This window comes from Capricornis sumatraensis, chromosome 1, assembly GCF_032405125.1.
Source record: "Capricornis sumatraensis isolate serow.1 chromosome 1, serow.2, whole genome shotgun sequence".
In the NCBI taxonomy this organism is placed as follows: Eukaryota; Metazoa; Chordata; class Mammalia; order Artiodactyla; family Bovidae; genus Capricornis; species Capricornis sumatraensis.
The window spans coordinates 27,747,462-27,770,049 of NC_091069.1; the positions used below are offsets into that span (position 1 = coordinate 27,747,462).

The window sequence follows — 22,588 nt, forward strand, 5'->3', positions numbered from 1 at the left end:
ATTATGCTTATGTTGAATATTTCCACCTCTAAATTTCTGTATTTTAAAAAGAAGATCAAGAATGAAAGTTATTCCCACCAGGAATCTAACATCAGAGTAGTGGACAACGGCTAAGATTTTACACTTGATATTTTATGAGGTTTCATTTATTTATTTTTAAATACCAAAGTCGGGGGTGTGGATTATCCTCGATGAACTGAGATGCATCCTCTATTCCAACCTTCTCGATCAGTGCTCGACTGTCTCGAAGGGACCTGATCTCAAAGTTAATGATATAATCCTTGTTTGGATATTCTGGATTCTAAAAGTAAAGATGAAAAGAGAGAAATCCAAATAGTTGCCTTTAGAGTATGTATTTCTTTCTTACAGTCTAAAAAAAAAAAAAAAGGCAAACGAACAACTGCATCATATTATGAGCAAAACTGGGTAGAAAAGAAATTCCCATGTGTGGGTCTTTTGAATTTTCTGGAAAATACCCATAATCCAGCACTACAGTTACACACACCAATCTGAAACTAGAGAGCCTGGAGTCAAATCATGCTTGTGCCTGCTGCCAACTGGGTATCACTGGCAAGCCAGCTGGTTTCTCCAGGCCTCAAATTCTTCATCTAAAAAAATGGGATGGTAATCAAATTTACCTTCTAGCATTGTGAGGATTAAATGACATAATACCATATCGAACACTGAGCACAATGCCCAGCTGTGTTATTCACCTTATTCAGTCTCAGAACCAACCTGACACACACTTGTTTCAGACCTCTGAAGAAATACACCTACTGACTGAACCACAGCACCCTTAATCCTCTTCTGCTGCTGCTGCTGCTGCTGCTAAGTCGCTTCAGTCGTGTCCAACTCTGTGCAACCCCACAGACGGCAGCCCACCAGGCTCCGCCGTCCCTGGGATTCTCCAGGCAAGAACACTGGAGTGGATTGCCGTTTCCTTCTCCAATGCGTGAGAGTGAAAAGTGAAAGCAAAGTCACTCAGTCGTGTCAGACTCTTCGCAACCCCATGGACCACAGCCTACCAGGCTCCTCCATCCATGGGATTTTCCAGGCAAGAGTACTGGAGTGGGGTGCCATTGCCTTCTCCCTAATCCTCTTCTATTTGCTGAATTTCTTGGCCATCTCCCCAAATTCTCTACTGGAGGCCAGGAACTGTCTTTACTTGTTTCCAAACAATATTTGCTGAATCCATGAACAGATGAATTTTAGGTAAATAATTTTATCTAGCAAGAACTTTCCTGATCTAAATATCTATCAGGTACAGTTGTAACAACAAATAAACACCTCACAAAAAGGTGTTAATTCCCTTCCTTTTTCTTCTGCACTCCTTCCTCCAAGAAATTTCTCATGTTATTTCTTTTTCCTATCTTATTGACATATAACTGGCAAATAACATTCTATTATTTTTAGGTGTACCACACTCATATTATTTCTTAAAACTGTATGCTTGAAGGAATCCACAGTTCAGATAAATATTTCCTGGGTCAACAAGGCCTCAGAGGGAACTATGATATGACAATATTCTTTTCTTTATGGCTTTGCATGTGGTAAGTCAGGCAGAGAACCAAATTGTCACAGAGAACCTGGTTTCCCTCAGTTTAACAACCCCTAACAGTAAACCAGGCAATAGTACTGCAGAGATTATTTAGCCTAGTACAAGATACACACAAACCGTGCCCGTGAATCAAGAGTTTTAAAGTACATAAACTGAACTGAACTGGACCAGTTTAAATATGTGTTTTAAAAATTCTTCACAAGTGTCAATATACTCATTTTTAAGCACTCCAGAATTCAAGGCAATCAGCAACTATGAGCCTTTCTTGAAAAAAGCTATAATGATGAAATCCAGCCAAATAAAAGATTAATCAAAATTTTTAAGAACTCATGCACAGAGAAAATATAGAAAAAGGCACTGATTAGTAGCTTTCATTTAAATAAATGTAAGACTAAACAACTGGAAAAATAGGGTTAGAAAACAAAATGTAAACATTCTAAATCTTGACAAAGTAAAAATCACAATAGAACTAATGAAGAAAGGAGAGAAAGAGGGAGAAAATGTAAGAACATCATCTTTTAGAGTGCATAATCAATAATATCAAACATTAAGACGTTGTTTAAAAGCAGTAGTTTTTTTAATTTCACTAGTTTCTTTAGTTTTTCATAGTTTTCTTTCTTAACCCAGAAAAATGGCATTTGTGGTGGAAAAAAAAAATTATCTGAAGTTCTACAATTTCTTCAGATTCACTGTCACATTGTTAAAATTAAACTGAACACTAAAAAAGGAGATTGTACAATGATGCCACTTTTATAAAATTATTCCTGTTTATCTAATCTATCATATCAAATCTATCTTTCCACACATTGGTTACAGTTTGCCAGTGCAGGAGACCTAAGAGACACAGGTTCAATCCCTGAATCAGGAAGATCCCCCGGAGGAGGGCATGGCAACCCACTCCAGTATTCTTGCCTGGAGAAGCCCATGAACAGAGAGCCTGGTAGGTTACAGTCCAAAGGGTCACAAAGAGGCGGACACAACTGAAGCAATTTAACATGCCATCATTAAAATATCTAGATTGCAAAAGAATTTCAGACCTTCCTTTTTGATGTTTGATTGCTGAGAGCTCTTAAGCCTCATCCTGACTCCTTCCCTGTCTGCCTCACATCTGGATAAGGTGATAAGAAAGCATTAAGTGTTCCATCCTTTGATGCCACAGGAGTTCCAAACCACACATATCTCTACCTACTTATGGGAACCCTCACTCTAGCCCCACCTTCTAGTTACCCAAAAAACCCTAGCCTATCTCCTTTCCTTGCTTGCAAATCAATTTTGAACCAGCTTAGGAAAGCTGTCCTTTCTCCCCGAAAAACCTCACTATGTAGGTAGGATCTTTTTACACCCTTTTGGTATGTCTGCGGTGTTAATACTCTTGACATGCAAACAAAATTTGGGGTGGGGGCCTTTCCTGCTGCTTTTGTGTGGTCATCATATACAGAAAAGACTGGATCACAATAAAAGGTGCAATTTACATTATCAAACTAAAATATGAAAACATGTTATAAAATGGAACATTTCTGGAAATTTAAAATCTACTATCCCAATTCCAAAAAACATACATAGTACATAGGAAAATAAACACTTTGGATAAAATGAAAGTAAACTTGCAATATATTCTCAGAGTAAAAAATTCTCAAAGATGGTGATCACACCTTTGACCTCAATGAAGGTCAAAGTAGAAGTTCAAAAACCATCTGGAATTTAGAAAGATTACTTTATAAAACCTGAAAATAAAAACGGAAGGAAGGTGGACCTCCAAACAAGAAGTTACTCAAATATTCTAGAACAAGAATAAGACTAAAGAAAATTATTAAATACTTCTTCAGCCTTCTCTGTTATTAACATAAAATAATGACAACTAACTACCCTTTCTGAGCTCTTGGTCCTAGCACTCCACTAACTGCTTTCTACTCATTATCTTACAAAATAACAATCCTATAAGAAAGGTACTATTACTACTCATATTTTATAGAGATAAAAACAGGCTCACAAGCAGGAAAGGAAAATGAAACTTTAAAAGATGAAGGAAGCTGTCTAAAGGTTGTGTGAGTGACAGAGCAGGGCTGGAATTCTGCAACCCACACTCCTAACCATACCCCATACTGCCCAGGACAAAAACGAATTCCAGTCAAGCCAACAACAGAAATGTAACTGTTTTTTTAATAAGAATTACCTTTAATATCTCATCCAAAAGAACAGATTTAATTTCTAAATCCTCAAAGTTACAGATATATCCAGAAGTCTGAATGGGTTCCTTTAAAGACAAAAACAAATGTTATGTTTAAAAGTACAAAATTTCCCTTCTTTGACTTATCATGATTTTAAATTTTATTATCAAAATTCTCAAAACAAAAAAGTAGAGAGAATGTCATTAACACCCACATACCTACCATCTAAATATTAACAGTTTGGAGATATACTTCAGTCAATTTTTTGGCTAAAGTATTTTAAAGTAAAGTAAATCTAGAGACATCATGACTTTCACTCCTATTTCAGTATGTATCTCTAAAACATAAGGATGTTCTCTTACATAGCCATATGAAGATGATCACACCTCACATAAGCAGTATTAATTCACTAATGGGATCCAGCATCAGCTTCTGAATTAATCCAAAGATGGTTTATACGGTTTGATAATTCTCATTCATTCCATGTAACATTAAATTTAGTTCTTAATGAAATTTGTATCTAAGTATATATATATATATATATATATGTGTGTGTGTGTGTGTGTGTATATTTATATATATATATATATCAAAGAAGTCTCATACCATGAAAAGTATGTCCTCTGTAACATTAGCCAGAGAGTATTGTTGATAGATTCATTTCCTATATGAGATTTAATTTGCCAACATGGAAATACATGAACGTGCTATATGTCTCTTTCTTGCCCTAGTGTTATACAGGCTTGTAGAAATAAAGACGAGCAAATGCATATTATAATGTAAAGAAGCTGTCCTAAACCCCTAGTGGAAAAAATAGGTTAAAATATTATATAAAAAAGAAATAAACTCCCAATATACTTAATACCTCCAAGAACACTGCAAAAAGAATAGGATAATGTCTGATAATGAAAATAACTCAAGAATGCAATTTTTTTAAAATATATGTGTAAAGTCATAAAGAAATAGAAAGTAACCTAAAATCCAAATGCAATAATGTATCAGATTTATAACTCTGAAAGTTAGTGCTTCATATATAATAGAAACTTAAAAATTATAATAATAGGAAGACACTAAAAAGATGAAAATAAGTAAATACTGAATCATATTTAGTTTGCGCTTAATATGTTTAAGTTTAATACTGAGGCTCTTGCAGGCATATTATACATGTTCATTAGGTTTTAAAATATATATTTCTTTAAAAAGTAGAAATTGATTAAAATTATATGAGAAAACTTTATAAAATCCCTACACTTCCTCAAAAAATCATATTACATAAAGGAAAATAGTATGCTTTTATGAACAGAAAGAATCAGAACAAAATTTAACTCACAAACAAGTACACGTGATGAAATATTTCTTATAAACTGTAGGAACCTTTTAGAGGCTTTCTTTTGGTACTACATGTAAACCAAGTGTACCTGTATAAGAAGGTTCATCACTAGAAAATTTTTTATTTCTAGCTAGATAATTCAACAAAGCAAGACAGACAAAAGCTAAAGTCATAAAAGATGATCTGTGGATAAAAAATAACACCAAAAACAAAGAGGAAAGGAGAATCAGAAAGGTAAGCAGAGTGATCAGCCAGGATCAAGATGGCACGGGAAGACCCTTTGTCGCTTTAGGACAGAAGACGATGTCCTAAAGGAGCTCTAGTAAGTCCAGTTTTGAAGAGTATGTCCTCACGTGCTAGAGGCACAGCAAGAAGGGTAACTGACCAAACAGGGACCACAGCCAGCCAGTGTTCTCGTGAATGAAAACAGCAGCTTAGCATGGTTTATAAAGAAATTCAGTCAGTGGTTAAGTCGTTAAGAAATTCACCTACCTCTGAATCTAACAGAAAAGTGAAATACTTGCCAAGCCAGACAACAAACTCCAAAAATAAACAAATAAAAGGTTGTTCTTTCGAAACTACTTAAGAAACACTTTCCACTAAGCAAAGATTTGCCCTGGTCCTGGACTCACCATGTGTGCTGCACACACACTATAAACAGCCAGGCATAATCCTCTCACTTCTCCAGGCACATGATTTCAAAATCAGTCTAAATAGGGCCAGCAATGGATAAAGGATCCTCACATTCAAAAAGTATTTCACTTCCATCCTCCAGTTTATCCCATGGTTACCTGCCAAATTTCCACACTTGTTTCTTTGGAAAGGTCAAGCTTTCTTTAAACCTTTGAAAGACAGTGGTGCTTATACAGGTTAAAGGCAACACCCTGAATGCCCTTCCTTTGAGCCACTGGTGGTAGTAGCCGCTCAGTCGTGTCCGACTCTTTGTAAGCCTGCCTGGCTCCTCTGTCCTTGGAATTCTCCAGGCAAGATTACTGGAGTGGGTTGCCATTTCTTTCTCCAGGGGATCTTCTGCACCTAGGGACTGAACCTGGGTCTCCTGCACTGCAGGCTATTCTTTACCATCTGAGCCACCAGGGAAGCCCTTTGAGCCATTACTCAGGGTCTAAAATTACAAAGATCCATAAGACACCTGGCTTCCCTGGTGGCTCAGATGGTAAAGCGTCTGCCTGCAATGCAGGAGACTCAGGTTCGATCCCTGGGTCATGAAGATCCCCTGGAGAAGGAAATGGCACCCCACTCCAGTCCTCTTGCCTGGAAAATCCCATGGATGGAGGAGGCTGGTAGGCTACAGTCCATGGGGCCGCAAAAAGTCAGTCATGACTGAGTGACTTCATAAGACACCTAAGAGCTTTAACTAAGCCTTTGAGAGCAATTTACATCAGGTCATTGGCCAACCCAAAGATCCTGAAGGGAAGGGAAAGTCGCTCAGCCATGCCCCAAAGATCCTGAATAGGGCTCAAATAAGTATATAATTTAGGATATTAAAACTGAAAATAATTTAAGATATTAAAAGGGCAAACAGTTTACCACTAAATAAGTTATTACAGAAAATCTTCAGTAGCTCAGAGGCCCCAGCATGTAATTTTTTCCCAAGAGGGAAACTACAGGTCCAAACAAACATCAGTTACTGCCATAAAGCACGTATCAAGTCATCTCTTATTATTTCCACTGCTGCTGCTACTGCTAAATCACTTCAGTGGTGGCCGACTCTGTGTGACCCCAGAGACGGCAGCCCACCAGGTTCCCCAGTCCCTGGGATTCTCCAGGCAAGAACACTGGAGTGGGTTGCCATTGCCTTCTCCAATGCAGGAAAGTGAAAAGTGAAAGCGAAGTCGCTCAGTCGTGTCTGACTCCTAGCAATCCCACGGACTGCAGCCCACCAGGCTCCTCCGTCCAAGGGATTTGCCAGGCAAGAGTACTGAAGTGGGTTGCCATTGCCTTCTTCAACTAGCGGAGTACAATAAGAGCACTGAAAATTTCAAATAGAAAATCCACAGATAATTCAAAAATTGTTTAAAAGATTTATCTTCTTAATTGTGTTCTGGTTAGGCTACCACTCAAATTCTGAATTCCCAAACACAATAGCTAAGAATTACAGAGCAGACTGACAGGAAAGTTCAGTGCCTAAAAATCAGTTGATGTGAGTCACAAGTAGAAAATAAAAAATATAACTTTAAAAATCAGTGAGAAAGGAGCATTCTGACACACCAGAGAGAGTAGATTATTAGTCATCGTCCACAAGATTATCAGGATGAGAAAGAACATGGATTACCGGCTGATAAAGTTCATGTAAATATAAATGAGACAAAGGTAAGCACAGAATAGGCAAAACAGAATGAAAGGACAAGGGAACTTCAAAACCACTTTTTGGTTAGGTTGCCTTAAGCAACTTTGGTAAATAAGACTACAGATTCTCTTTTTTAAAAAAACTTTGACAAGGGAAGAAATAAAGACTATACAGTTAGTGACCAAGGTTCCATCTTTTAAATAGAACAGATAATGCTTAGAAAGTACCTTTCAGTGAAAGTAGAGAATATTTAAAAGATAAATGTTAATCCCACTTAAGACCAAATATTTTTGAGTTCCACAGAAATGTTCCTATTTATTTTCAGAATTCATGCAGCCAACACTAACAAATTTCTTGAAGAAACAAAGGAGAAATGTTCAGGTTTTGGTTTTTGGCTCATTATTTATGCACCATTAATGCTCATTTCTTGGTTTTACCTCAGGATCCAAGTTTCTGAAAACATACATTCTTGTTTTCTCCATCACTGCAAACAAATCAGGATTATCTTTGGCCCACTTCATGTCCCAGACATCTTTTCGCTCCAGTTTTAACAACTCGCCAATGACTTGCTGTCCTGTGCTGTCTGTCACTCGAGCATCCAAGTCAAAGAAGGTTAAAACTCCTAAGATGTCGATGATAGCAAGGCGGCTAAAAGCAATGAAATTGGAGGAGGGGAAGAAACAGTAATCTCACATTCATGAGTATAATTACCTATCACCATTCTTCAAAATAACTTCATCAGAACCCAGGAAGAAGATAGAAATGGCTTTAACTAATTAACTTTAAACAAACATTTATAAATTTGATAGAAGACATGGGGTACTTTCCATTTTGCTTCCTTGAGAGAAAAAAGTATCCAAGGGACTAAAGTAACTGGTATGCAAATAACCTAAAATATTACAGTAGAATTTCTATATTTTGCCCAATTAGACAAAAACATCTTTGCCCAATTTGAGAAAAACATATATATATATAGATATAGATATGTGTGTGTGTGTATATATATATATATATATATATTCCTAATAAATATAATATTTAAATACAAATATAGTATAGTAAAACCACACTGGACTATACAAGTTGAAAACAAACACACGTCTTTGCATTTGTTACATAAATAAAACAATCCCAGTGGATGACAGTCTACCTATGGAAAGTTTTCAGACTTACCTAGAGTTGCAATTCAAGGATAATTGGTAGGCTTGACAATCAAGGAAATATTTTTGAATCAAACCAACGTTAGGAAGACTGTATCTCTGAAAGGTGCCAGATTCACGACTCTACAGAAAATATTTTTGATTATTAAAGCCTATTTACCATAATAACATTAAATTACAACTACAGGTCTCTCTATATGTTCATACATTTGCTTCACATCCAAAGTGGTAGTGTCACAGTGAATTCTCAGTTCTGATACTCATCATGTTCTGAGTACATATTTACCTCCTAATTTAATTAAAACCTTTTTAAAGTGGCTGAAGATGATCTAATATTTTTCATGTAATATCCAAGAAAAAAAGTCAGAAACCTAGTTCTTTTTAATACACAAAGTCTTATATCAGATGGAAGACATATCTAGGGTTATTTACAATTGTCTAGGTTAATATTCAGGGTACACTGAAAGCTAACATATACAGCACCTACTGAACTAAATTTCATATACATGAAAAATAAATATAAGACTACCATATGAATACAGTTGTCACTGACAGTCTGTGTTGTCATCCTTTAGCCATCTATATGATACCAGTTCATGGCAAAAGGTGATGATCAGAAAGCAGTGATATAGCGAGTACTATTTCAATGTGTTTAAACATAGAACAGAAGGTAAGTTTCCATGCAACTCTGTGCAAGCTTAAGGCTGACAAATCAACAGAGCAACAGACAGCGAAACCCTACTGTGCTTGGGGCCATGGCAATGGGAAAAAACAGGAGGCTACCCTCAGCCCACTATTCCCTCTCCCTTTCTACCAGGAGCAGTTCTCTCCTCTGTGCATGCTTCTGCAGAGGGCCTGTCAGGAAGACTGGAGAGGGCAAGGGACTGGTAACAAGGGCAGATATTTTTTTAATCTACAAAAGACAGGTACAGGCTTTAAAAGATTTCATATATTGAAGTACGCAATCAGATTTTGTTTTTTAAAAAGTAGGTCCTATAACTTTGAGTTTGAAAACGTCATGGTTTTAAAAGCTTTTTATATTTCAACAGTGGAAAGTTTTCAATGCAGAAGGTATCTTCACCACTAAAATTTTTGCTAGTATTAAAACTGTCTGAGTGTTTCCTATAGGGAGACTCTCTCATTTAGGAATTAAGTCCATTTTTATGGTTGATCTGACTTGCATTTTCTTTTTATTTTTTCCTGCAAATGTCAGAAACACAACTAACACAACCAAAAAACGTGCTGTGTAACAAAGAATATAAAAAGAAAAGACTCTCTACAGAGCTGACTGTAAGACAAACTGCTTAAAACATACACCAAATTCATTTGGTGAGAAAATGAATACTATGTTCTTAAGATTTTCCCCCCATAAACTTAGCTAATGTCTAAAGAATGTAACTAGAACTGGAAATACACTCAAGGATCTATTTACATAATTCAAACTTAATGACTCTACCAGCTTTACTATATTCAGCATTTATTTCTAAAATCACTATTTTCAAATTTCAGAGCTCAAGAAGAGACACTATAACATTGATACACTGATTTTATTTGAAAAATTCAGCAAAAATTTGCCACAGACTTCTTTATTTTATTGGCTAGCAAACACACTACCTCTTCATTCTAAGTCTTACGAAAACAGCTGAGCCAAAGCACTTTTTCTCCAGTACAAAACAAAGCAGGCTACATAGAGAGAAAACTTTCCAAGACCTACTGCCACCGTCCAATCTACTCCACGTTGGCCAATCTTTACAGGGCTCATTCAACCCAGTGACAGACTCTCCCCAGCTGGCCACCAGTCTACTACCTTCACAGTTATTTTTTGCAAATGATTAACAATTTGTGAGGCAATCTTTGAAACTTTATTTCTTTTGTTGGACCTAGTAAAACTTGAGGTGCCCACAAGATGAGGTTCAAATCCAAAACATATTGCTTTGCCCTGTTTTCACCACTTAAAAGATTACTGTTCATAGAATAAGGTTTTTTTAACCACTTACCACAATCAGTGTCTTATCAGATGCAGTTATGGCACAAATCGGATCCCTTGTGCCCTAAAATAAATCAGTGTTACTCTTTATCAAACATTAATTGAATGACTGATCTGGTATAAGGTGGTATGCAATTCACCAAGAATACTTCAGCTATATATTTATTAACCACTATTTACTTACTGAGCACCTACTATGTGACAGACACTGAAGCGCTGGAGATATTCGGATGTAATCTTTGCCCTCAGGGATTACTCAGAATTCTAGTGGGGAAAGTGGACCCAGCGCCTAACGACAGTACAGTGTGATCAGAGCGGAGGTAAACACAGGAGTTTCGAGAACACAGACGGAGGAGCCTAAACTTCACCAAAATGGGAGGAGAGGCAAACACTTGAGCTTAGTCATAAAAGATGAACATTCAGCATGCCAAAATAAAAAAGGGGTAAATGGAATGGCACTGTTACAACCTGGATGGATCTTTATAAAAATAGCCATTCTCAAAAGGTGACACACTATATGATTCTCTTCACAGGACATTCTCAGAGTGACAAAACTATAGAGATGGAAACAGGTTAGTGACTGCCAGGGGACAAGGATGGAGGTGGAGAGTGAGTACAAAAATGAAGACGTAGCATGAGGCAAGTTCCTTTACGGTGATAAAGTTACATAAAACTACACGTGGAAACTAGTGAGAACCGAATAAGGAATTGAGTTGTAGTCTAGTTCACAGCATCATTACCAATGTCAGTTTCCTGATTTTGATATTATACTACCATTACATAAGTGGGAAGCTGGGTAAAGCGGTTTTATGTGCTATTTTTGCAACTTCCTATGAGCCTAAGATTGTGTCAAAATAAAAAATTTTTTTAAATCAAAAGAAGAAAACATAGCAGATCTAGAACAAGTTGAATCAGAACAGAAATTTTTAAAAGAATTACTAGAGTAATATGCTATTCACCGGAAACAAATTTTTTCATGTCTCAAAATAAAATTACAGTATCTCCAAATCTATGGACATTAACATTTGCTGGCACTAATAAAATCACCTACTTGAATGGCTTTACTATAATCAAGCACCCCATCCACTGATCCAGACGGAGTATCATCAACATGATAAATTCTGGAAAAAAAAATTCAAATTTCAATGACAGTATAAGTAAGGTTTATACTACTTCATGATCTCTAGAACAATTAAAGGATTGGATGACACCAATGAATACTGTTATTTAATATTAATGTCCTGATTATTTTAAAGAGTTCTTGACACAGCTCAACCTTATAAAGGCAGAAACTACTGATCACGTGTTTACTAGTTATGCAAGTGCCATGTTCCTGGAAGCTGGGACAAAACTATAACTAGACATTGAATCACAGATTTCCAATGAATTTCAATAAGCTGCAAAAGATATTTCCCTTACTCTCCCAAGGAACATCGGTCAGGAACAACTTCTAAAGCACCAAGTGTCTCTGTTGTTTCTCCGTAACAGAAAAGGAATTTCTGTTTTTCCATATGCTTTTTCCTTTTTATCGATATGCTTAATAAAAGTAAAACTTAAGTGTATTTGGGAAGCTCTAGTTAATGGGATTTTCGTTCTGAAGAAAAGAACCTCCCCCTAAGCTTCCTGCGTTATGAAAAGGCACCACCTCAGGTGTACCACCTCTAGGATATCTTGACTGTAGCACTTGCTCACACCGCAGTATCACTGCTAGTTTACTTGCTTTTCCCACTAGGCGGTGATTTTCCTAGAGGCAAAGACTGCATCTCTAGTGCCTGCCACACACTGTCAGGCGCTCTATCATGTCTGCTGAAAAAACAGTAAAACAAATGGAGGAAGAGAGTAGCCCTGGGGCCCTGTGCAAGTTATTTAACTTCTCTGAGCCTCAATTTCTTTGTCTGTAAAAGAAGGCTAACAATTTGCCCTTTGCAGGATTTTTGAGAGGCATAAATTAAATGATGTTTGTAAAGCACACATGTACAGAGCCTGATCCATAAAAAGGAGTTTGAGACCTTGTAGCTGCAATATAATCATGGGAAATTAAGCCATTTTCTACTTTTAAAATATCACTAAATCTTATCATTGTTAAATTGAAGTCACATTTGTATTTTCATCAATATAATAAGGAGATCAAATGTTAAAGAAATACAGGTGACAGAACTGTATGAAACACAGGAAGGTATACCAATTTAGAGATAACCATATTTCTACTTTTTAATACATTTCCATTAAGTACATACAGTTAATAACTCTACTTAGCTGTCACAAAGTAAAAGTCAAAGATTAGAATAGGAGGTCTCTCAAGAGATCACCTGACCCAAATCCCTTTATTAAAACAAGTAGGGTGCTACAAGAAACGCCAGTCTAGAGTCAAGGGGCTCAGAGCCAGATAAACCTGACAGTATGTCCCATCTCTGCTTATCAGAGGATTGGATAAGCAGAGATGGGACCTCTGTGTCTCAGTTTCCTGAGAAACAAGAATAATATGAGTACTGACAAGAAGCACCAGTATCTGGCACGCAAGAAGTAACAAGAAGTACTCAATCAATGCTGGCTCGTATCACCATCGCCAGCTGTATTTTACAGATGACGAAACCAAAGTTCAGAGACAACTGGCCCAAAGTCATTAAAACTAGCAATTATATTCCAGACAGAAATATAAGGAAATGATGCCCTCATTATTTAAACAAAAGCCGGATCACTTTAGCTCACTCATGGGGGACATTCACTCCGGGGAGAGGCTAGACTTTCCTTCCCCAGCCTTGTCCTAAGGTCCACCTTCCCCACAGACTGCAGGTCTCCTGTTATCACTGCCACGTCTGCCACGTGCTCTCCCCAAAGAGGCCAGAAGCGATCTGCATTGAGTCTCTCAGGACTACCGAGAAGTCACCAAGGACTCTCTTTCAACTGTTGGGTTTTTTTTTTCCTGCTTCCACATGAATTCACATATCCAAAATACTTTTACTGGGGTTATATCGCCTACCTTAGCACACAAGTGAGTCATAAAAGGAAGGGAAGACTGCATTAAGATCTCAAATAGTTTGAAGGAAAATGATTTGAAAAAAGCAACCTGAGATTTCTGAAAAGTCTGCTCGCTGCCCACCACCACCAACACAGGCCTGCGCCTTCATTAAGAATCATCAGGTTAAAATTACTCAACCAAATGCTTTGCTTAAAGGCTCAGAATAACAACAAAAGAGCAACAAACATGGAATGTCACTAACAGAGACAACATAACTTACAAAACACAGTAAATGCACTGCAATACTTACTACAAAGAATCCCTCCATCAGGGCTCCTAATTTCTCCATGTGGTAGAGTCGTCTTTACCCCCACTTCTAAGAAACAGTTCCAACCCCCAGGCCCCTGGAATCCAGGGCAAGAGAAAGAAGGTGAGGCACCAGTTCTGCCCACCTACAGACTTTCTCAATATCTGTGTCTAAGGACCTGCCTCTCCTGTGATGATTATGACAATAGAATCATCCCACTTTCCTGGAAAAACCTCTACCACTAACCCATAGGAATGAAGTTTTGGTTAGACATTTAGATTTCAATTGAATAATCACGTTTCAGTGTACCATTACAACTGTAATATGACGAAAGCAGATGAGTGAGAATGTCCTTCCTTATAAAAACACAGGCTTCCGGTCTTTAAAGGCTTTTTTTATTACACCACATGCTACTTCTCTTTAAACACATAGGGCTTCCCTGGTGGTCCAGTGGTTAAGAATCTACCTGCCAATGCAGGGGACACCGGTTTGATCTCTGTTGCAGCAAGATCCCACACACCACGGGGCAACTAAGCCCATGAGCCACAACTACTGGGTCTACACATCCGAGAGCCTGTGCTCCACAACAAAAGAAGCCACTGCAATGAGAAACCCATGCCCTGCCATTAGAGAGCAGCCCGTTTGCTGCAAATAGAGAAAGCCTGAGTATAGCAACAAAGACCCAGTACAGCCAAAAGTAAAACTAATTTAAAAAATTTAAACACACAAATCTGAAAGATATTCAAATTAATGGAAAAATATTATTTCTAGTAATCAAAACAATTTACGGTTCTCAAGCATGACAATTTATAAATAGCTGTGTCCGATTCAAATGTGATATGGTTGAGCCACTAAAAAATCTGCATTAAAAGATATACCTTTCTCTCCCTTCTTTCCGAGAACGGGTGATCTGATTAATTTCCAACGCTGTAAGCTTCTTTGCCACACGATATTGCCAGATATAAAATGCTTCTTTCGAAGCTGCTATCACATGGGTTTTGGTCATTGTAACAAATAACGGCACTATTAAAAAGAACAGAAAGACAATTTGGTTACAATTAGAATCACAAAAAGTTTGTGCCGTGAATGACTTCAGCGATCATGAGTCCAACCCCTTATTTTACAGATGGCATATTCCAAACACAGTCTGAGAAATCAGAAGAGTCAAAAGCCTACAGGACCATACAAAAATATCAACTCAAAAGGGATCAAAGACCTAAATACAGAACTCTTAGAAGAAAACTTATGTGTAAATCTTTGTGACATTGGGTTAGGCAATGATTTCTTAAATATGACACCAAAAATGCAAGCAATAAAAGAAAAAAAAGGAGATAAACTGGACTTCATCAAAATTAAAATATTTGTGCTCCATAGGACACCATCTAAAAAGTGCAAGACAATCCACAAAAGGAAGAAAATATTTGAAAATCAAATATATGATAGGGAATTAGATCTAGAATGTCCAAATAACACTTATAACAATAATATATCACAATAAATTAGATTATTTATTTATTATTATCCAATTAAAAATTGAGCAAAGCATCTGAATAGACATTTCTCCAGTGAAGATATACAAATGGCCACTAAGCAAATGAAAAGAGGCTCAACATCATTAGGCATGAGGCAAATGCAAATCAAAACCACAATAATACTTCACATCTACTAGCATGGGTAGAATCAAGATGTCAGACAATAATGAGTATTTGCAAAAATGTGGAGAAACGGTAGGAATGTAAAACGGTGCATCCACTTTGAGAAACTGCTTGGTAGTTCTTCAGAATGGTAAATACAGAATTACCATATGCCCCAGCAATTCCACTCCTAGGTATACACCCATCATTAATTTAGAAAAAGATATTCTTCAAAGTTCCTTCTCACTAAGAATATATTCTCTTAAACATCTTTTCATCTGTTCCATTTCCTAGTGAATATTTAATTAAATTTCCACTGTGTACCCTTTGATGAAATAGAAAATCAATCATAAACAGATAAAGAAACAGAGAATTAAAGATATAAAATAACTTGCCCCAGGTTAGTCAGGCAAAAATAAACAAAATAAATGATATAAAACGAAATACACACATTCACACAAAACACAGAAAAACAAAAAACTCATTAAAAGATCATTTTAGTACCTAATTTCTAAATTCACAGTTAAAATGGCACAAAACATATTTTTCAATTCACAAACACTGTACAAAGTAATCACTAATAAAGTCAGGATAATGGGAAAGTGTTAATAACAGGCACCATTTATGGAGTTCTTATGCTGTGTACTATGTTTGGTCGCTCAGCTGTGTCCAACTCTTTGTGACCCCATGGACTGCAGCCCGCCAGGCTCCTCTGTACATCAGGGATTCTCCAGGCAAGAATACTGGAGTGGGTTGCCATGCCCTTCTCCAAGGGATCAAACCCATGTCTCCCGCGTTGCGGGCAGATTCTTTACTGTCTGAGCCACCAGGGAGTTCTTGCCACAGTACAAATAAAGGACATTTAAGGCAGTAAGAGACATAGGAACTGAACAAAAAATTAGAAACTAGACTGATGGTATGGTGTTAATTGAATAAACAAGTTGAGATTCAAATACAAAAATGTTTATATGCTAAGTACCTCAGTAAGTTGAATTATGTTTTAAAAAATTTTTTGCATTACAATTGTCACGATTTCTCTATTCAAAATGTGTACCAACTGCTACCAAGCTCTAGAGGGAGCAAGAAGCCTTCCTTTAAAGAACAGCTGGTTGAAAGGCAGTCCTGAGAACGGTGGCAGGGCCCCAATTCAGGCGGAGCCCTGAGTGAGACGAAGGAGCAGGCTATGTCCAGGTTTTGCTCAACTTTCGCTGATCCCATCTGCACTAAATCATAAGATATCTGCTAAATATTCAGCAAATTCTACCATGGATACTCTGACACAAATAACTATTATGCCTTTAGTGTGATATGAAGTAAGTTCACAAACCTTAACTGCTTTCTAATAAAATATAGTGTTTCCTAAGCATATAAAAGCATTTTTAACCAGTGCTTAGCTACAATTAAAAATTATAGTCATGTTTCCACTGACGTATATCGTCACCCTGCTTATTTAACTTCTATGCAGAGTACATCATGAGAAACACTGGGCTGGAAGAAGCACAAGCTGGAATCAAGATTGCTGGGAGAAGTATCAATAACCTCAGATATGCAGATGACACCACCCTTATGACAGAAAGTGAAGAGGAACTAAAAAGCCTCTTGATGAAAGTGAAAGTAGAGAGCGAAAAAGTTGGCTTAAAGCTCAACATTCAGAAAATGAAGATCATGGCATCTGGTCCCATCACTTCATGGGAAATAGATGGGGAAACAGTGGAAACAGTGTCAGACTTTATTTTGGGGCCCCAAAATCTCTGCAGATGGTGACTGCAGCCATGAAATAAAAAGACACTTACTTCTTGGAAGAAAAGTTATGACCAACCTAGATAGCATATTGAAAAGCAGAGACATTACTTTGCCAACAAAGGTCCGTCTACTCAAGGCTATGGTTTTTCCAGTAGTCATGTATGGATGTGAGAGTTGGACTGTGAAGAAAGCTGAGCGCCGAAGAATTGATGCTTTTGAACTGTGATGTTGGAGAAGACTCTTGAGAGTCCCTTGGACTGCAAGGAGATCCAACCAGTCCATTCTAAAGATCAGCCCTGGGTATTCTTTGGAAGGAATGATGCTAAGGCTGAAACTCCAGTACTTTGGCCACCTCATGCAAAGAGTTGACTCATTGGAAAAGACTATGATGCTGGGAGGGATTGGGGGCAGGAGGAGAAGGGCACGACAGAGGATAAGATGGCTAGATGGTATCACCAACTCGATGGATGTGAGTCTGAGTGAACTCCGGGAGTTGGTGATGGACAGGGAGGCCTGGCGTGCTACGATTCATGGGGTTGCAAAGAGTCGGACATGACTGAGCGACTGAACTGAACTGAACTGAAATAATCACAAGTTTATTATTAGCTGAATTTAAAAGTTAGTGGTTCACAGCAAGTCAAACTTGGGATTCAAATCACAGGCACTTGCTTTAAGTTTGTGTACATGGTCCGTAGCTCAGTTATGTCTGACCCCATGGAGGCCTTAGATAAATTACTTATTCCAGCTGAACCTTGGTCTGCTTACTGTAAATTGAAGATAATAATATTACCAACCTTAGAGAGCTACTTGAAGGATTAAGAAAGAAATAAATATAAGCATAGTATAGCATCTGGCACAGAATACATAATTAATAATAGTAATTTTAAATGCCAGTATTTACTGAATTTCTAAAAATTATGCCAGGTATGTTATGTAATTATATTAGTATATAATTAATGTATCACATATATAATTCATACCTACCCTGTCAGGTGGGCACTATTATTATCCCCACTTAGCAGATGAAGAAACTGAAGGATGGAATGGTTAAATAACTCACTGAAGTCACACGACTAGAAAAACAATAGAAGCTGGGACACAAACACAGCCAATCTGGTTCCAGAGTCTGTGTTCTGACCACTATGGCAGACTGCTTCTCCTTAAGGGTTAATAACTGTTAGACGTGGTTGCTATTACTTTTGCTTTTTATAATAAAACTATATAAACTCACTAGTCAATACAACAAAAAACAAAAATATATATGAAATGTGTTCTTTTGAATCATTATGGCAGTAATTTTGGCAAATTCATATGCATAGATAATGCTATCTACATAAATTATGCTAGATCTTTATTTATTATCTATCCCATCCAGGTGGTTTAGTTCTTAAGTTTCCTGGAACTAAGCCTCTAGGAAAAAGTTAGAAGACCATATATTGTAATAGATACAATATTTTAGGAAAAGAAACAAAGCCAGGATAAAAGCAGTCCATGTCCTTCTCAACTACTCAATATCTGGAAAGAAAAAATTTGAAATCTCTATAAAGATTACTTTCTCTATAAAGAAAGTAATTATGCTTCCATTAATTGAACCTTGTAACACTAATAGGTAGTAGTTACTAGCCAAGCAATGATGCAAAATAATTTAAAACAATCTAGGAATTCACATGTAAGTAAAACTTGCTTGTAACAGTATATTTTAATGCCGAGACCTGAAATAAATGTCTGCATCGTAATGTTCCGCCACTTTCCTACCTATTCATTTCTCAGCCTTTTAAAGAGCTGGTAAAGTGAAACTGCACTTTCATCGTTACCTCTCGCTGAAGAGGTATACAGGAGATTTAGTGCATGAGCTACAGGCCAAGATTAGAAAGCCCTTATGTGCTCTCCCCACCATGTCTGCGGCACAGGCACCTGGTACTTTTCAGGCACTTTTCATGCCTTCATTCCTCTGCAAATGCTATTTCCTCTTCTTTAAATATCACTCAAAGAAATACCCATCCTTCAGAACTCAGCTCAAATGAAAGCTTCTATAAGTAGAGGACGTGTCCCTAATATCCACTCAGCCAGCACCTTGCACAATACCAAGCACACAGCAGGGGAGAAAGAGTCACTGTTCAATAGATGAACTATATTTTTAATTCTCTGTTTACACATCCCACAGGAAATGTGAGAATTAACTTCTTATCACTCCTCGTACCCATTACAGTACCTGAGACAGTATATGTTTATTGGTGGTTTGCTAAATAAATAGATTCTCTTTTAAATATTTTTATACATTCAATAAACATTTGTTACTGGGCAAGCACAGTGGTAGGCAGTGGGGATACAGAAATGAAACAATGTAGACAGATCTTTAAGAAGCTCAAAATCTTGTAGGGAAAATAGACAAGAAAATCAACAATCACAGTGCAGAGGAAGTACTTTGGACAGAAGCACACAGAAGGAATTGAGGGCTTAAAATAAGAGGTCCCCCAAATGGTATCTGGCTCTTATATGTTCAGTACAACAGAACCCTACAAACTAAACTTTATATAATATATAATAATATACAACGTTCTTTTTCAAAGTTTCTACAGAGGCTTTCAGAAAGAGTAGATGACAAAAATTATACTTCCTAGGACAATATCAGTTAAATACTTTTTTTCGCTTCAGCCTCCAGTCCTCATGAAAATTTGGCATAAAAACTTTAAAAAGGAATTTTACAGGATATGTATGAAACAAAAATGTTGAGTCTTTGGCTGGGTTTACTGCAGACCAGTGAAAGAACTGCTTGTTAAAATTTCAGCCAGCAAGACCACAAAATAAAAAAGTTTCAAGACTCAAAAATACAAATAATCATGCCCTCAAGCATTTGCCATTTTTTGAAGGTAGAGGATTTACATCTGGCTTTATTAAAACACAGACTGCCTGTGATTAAAATTACTTTGAGGCTAACCCTATCATCCTTATGATTCTATATTAAAACTTTTGATATTAAAAAGAAAAAACATAATCTGAAGATTGACATAATTTATCCTTTATATTTAAGACTCATATTTTTAATAAATAGAAGATATTCATGTGGTAAGAGTCTGCAACAATTTTAAGCTAAAGAATACTAACATTCACAAAGAATACTACCATTAACGTACATATATAAATATAGAGAAACATATAAACAAACCTAACAGTGAACATAAGACAAGAAGTTGAAGTTTCAGTGCTTAAAAATGAGCTACCGAGACCCTCAACATAGAGTATAAAATCTCTGAGACCAGCTAAGTATTTTTCACTGGTGGCTCAGTAAGTAAAGAATCCCCTTGCAATGCAGGAGTCCCCAGTTCAATCCCTGGATCAGAAAGATCTTCTGGAGAAGAAAATGACAACCCACTCCAGTATGCCTGGAAAATTCCATGGACAGAGAAGCCGGTGGGCTACAGTCCATAGGGTCACAAGAGTCAGACACGACTTAACAACAAAACCACCAAGTATGTTTTACATTTGCTTGTATCAAAGTCCTCAGCAAAATACTTAGAAGGCAGAGTTTAATATTTGATTGTTAAGGCTCAATGTATAATCTAAAAAAAAAAAAAAAGACTAATTCTCAGATTGAGAAAATAATTCAATAATTCAATGGGTTTTCAATTTTTGAAACCTACTATTTTTTTCTAACACCATATCCAATAAACTAGTATACTCTTAAAAAACATTATTTTGGAAGTTATAGTGAAATGGCAACGAAATATTTGGTAACAACTTTTGACAAAATACTAAGAATAAGATTTGTAAACTTTTATGGTTACTTGCAGAGCTATTAGAGGGAATGATAGATCTAAAGCAACAAATGTCTTCTGAAAACAAAACGGCAGGAATATTTTTTATGTTGTTCCTATTAATAGACTGATTTCATCAGAAAAATCTGGACAGGGAAAACTCTCTTCCACAAGCAGCTAAAGTGTTCTTTATGGAAGAGAGGTATTTACAAGCAGTTTATTAGTAATAAGAGTGGTTTCATGGCAAAATTCTTTCTATAATCCTCAGTTTATTACATACTCATCATCACATTGGATACCAATCCTCATACAATTATATTTCCCATTAAAAGCAAATAATGGCAGTATAGCAGTCATGAAATTATTGTGAATTCTGGAGTAAACATAATTATTGTACTAATCAGGATCCTTCTGAGAGTGAAATGGGACGTTACTAATGATTTTACGATGACAACAGGCATAGGCTGGTACCGAACCTGAACCAAGCACACTAGGAAGTATGCTCATCCTTGTTTTAGAGAATAACACCCTAGTTAATATACCACTGTTACATTTTAAAATTAGTTTACAAATAAGACTTGAATAAAGATGGAGTAAACATTAACATTTCCTTACCAAGATCAATGTATTTGGGATCCAGAGGTGTGCCAATAGAATTACACAGAACTAGAACAAACTGTGAACAAATAAAACAGAAAGTATCAAAACCCCTGCTTATGCACAATGAAAGAAGTAACGCTTAACAAACCACGCCTATCTCTTTTTCAAGTATCACTAACATAGAAAGAATTGATAAAAATTAAATACAAAGAACAGCAAAGATAATCTACAGCACAAAAGTAAAGAAATATAAACTAAAATTAAACTAAGGCTGATTTCTACATATAGTGGAACACTAGTTTTTAAGAGACCATTTAAGAAACACAAGTACACTGACTACATTTCATTATTTATATTTCTAAAATTGCTGATCAGCTATAACTTCAAAACTCATTTTTATCCTATAACCAGCTAATATAAAGGCTAACTTAATTTGTTACCATTGCACCAAATGTTTCCATCTCGTTCTCCTCCTTTGAAGCAATATATAAATGACATGAGAAATTCAGAAAAATTCAGTTAATTCAGGAAAAAAAAAAACATTATCCAACCCACCGAAAATAACTTAAAATGCTAATGATTAACATATACACAAATAATTATCAATGATTCCTATTAGGAAAAATAATCAAGCATCATGTATACTTTACATAAGGTAATTCTAATGATAATTTCATTTTCTGCTGTTAGTCATCTTCTCCATATCTAGTACTAAGAATACTATTTTACACAGATGTTTTTCTGATTAGAATAATATTTTCAAACAAGCCCATTCTCAATGTTCTATTTATGCACTGATGTTTTCTTTTCTCAGTGTCTCAAAACTTGTTTAATTTCACAAACATAAACTAAATGGTAAAATACCATGATTTACTCTTCCACTGCTTACTTACTGCCACAAGATACAAGTGCTTTACATGCTTATCATTCACATGCTCAGCTCATAGTTTAAAGAACCGAATGAGACTTCTTACAAAATCCCCCCAACTTCCCATTTCTTGCTGCCAAGAGTAATTACTTTCAGCTCCTGTAATTCACTCTTTCGATATTTACCTCCACAAGTGTAAGTGACCTGTTTA

The 22,588-nt window shown here is 36.5% G+C and overlaps 1 protein-coding gene across 2 annotated transcripts in view; it reads right to left on the reverse strand.

Moving 5' to 3' along the window:
* WDR35 (WD repeat domain 35) overlaps window positions 1-22,588 on the reverse strand; it is a 51,234-nt gene that overhangs the window by 8,584 nt on the left and 20,062 nt on the right. The window contains exons 11-19 of one of the 2 annotated variants that reach the window (XM_068973496.1): window positions 21,950-21,982; window positions 21,525-21,585; window positions 14,656-14,800; window positions 11,563-11,632; window positions 10,522-10,575; window positions 8,538-8,647; window positions 7,802-8,012; window positions 3,732-3,812; window positions 165-301 (exon numbers count right to left, since the gene is read on the reverse strand). In XM_068973496.1, coding sequence (XP_068829597.1) covers window positions 165-301; window positions 3,732-3,812; window positions 7,802-8,012; window positions 8,538-8,647; window positions 10,522-10,575; window positions 11,563-11,632; window positions 14,656-14,800; window positions 21,525-21,585; window positions 21,950-21,982 — 902 coding nt within the window. The remainder of the gene's footprint in view (window positions 1-164; window positions 302-3,731; window positions 3,813-7,801; window positions 8,013-8,537; window positions 8,648-10,521; window positions 10,576-11,562; window positions 11,633-14,655; window positions 14,801-21,524; window positions 21,586-21,949; window positions 21,983-22,588) is intronic. The other variant, XM_068973497.1, reaches the window with a different exon arrangement.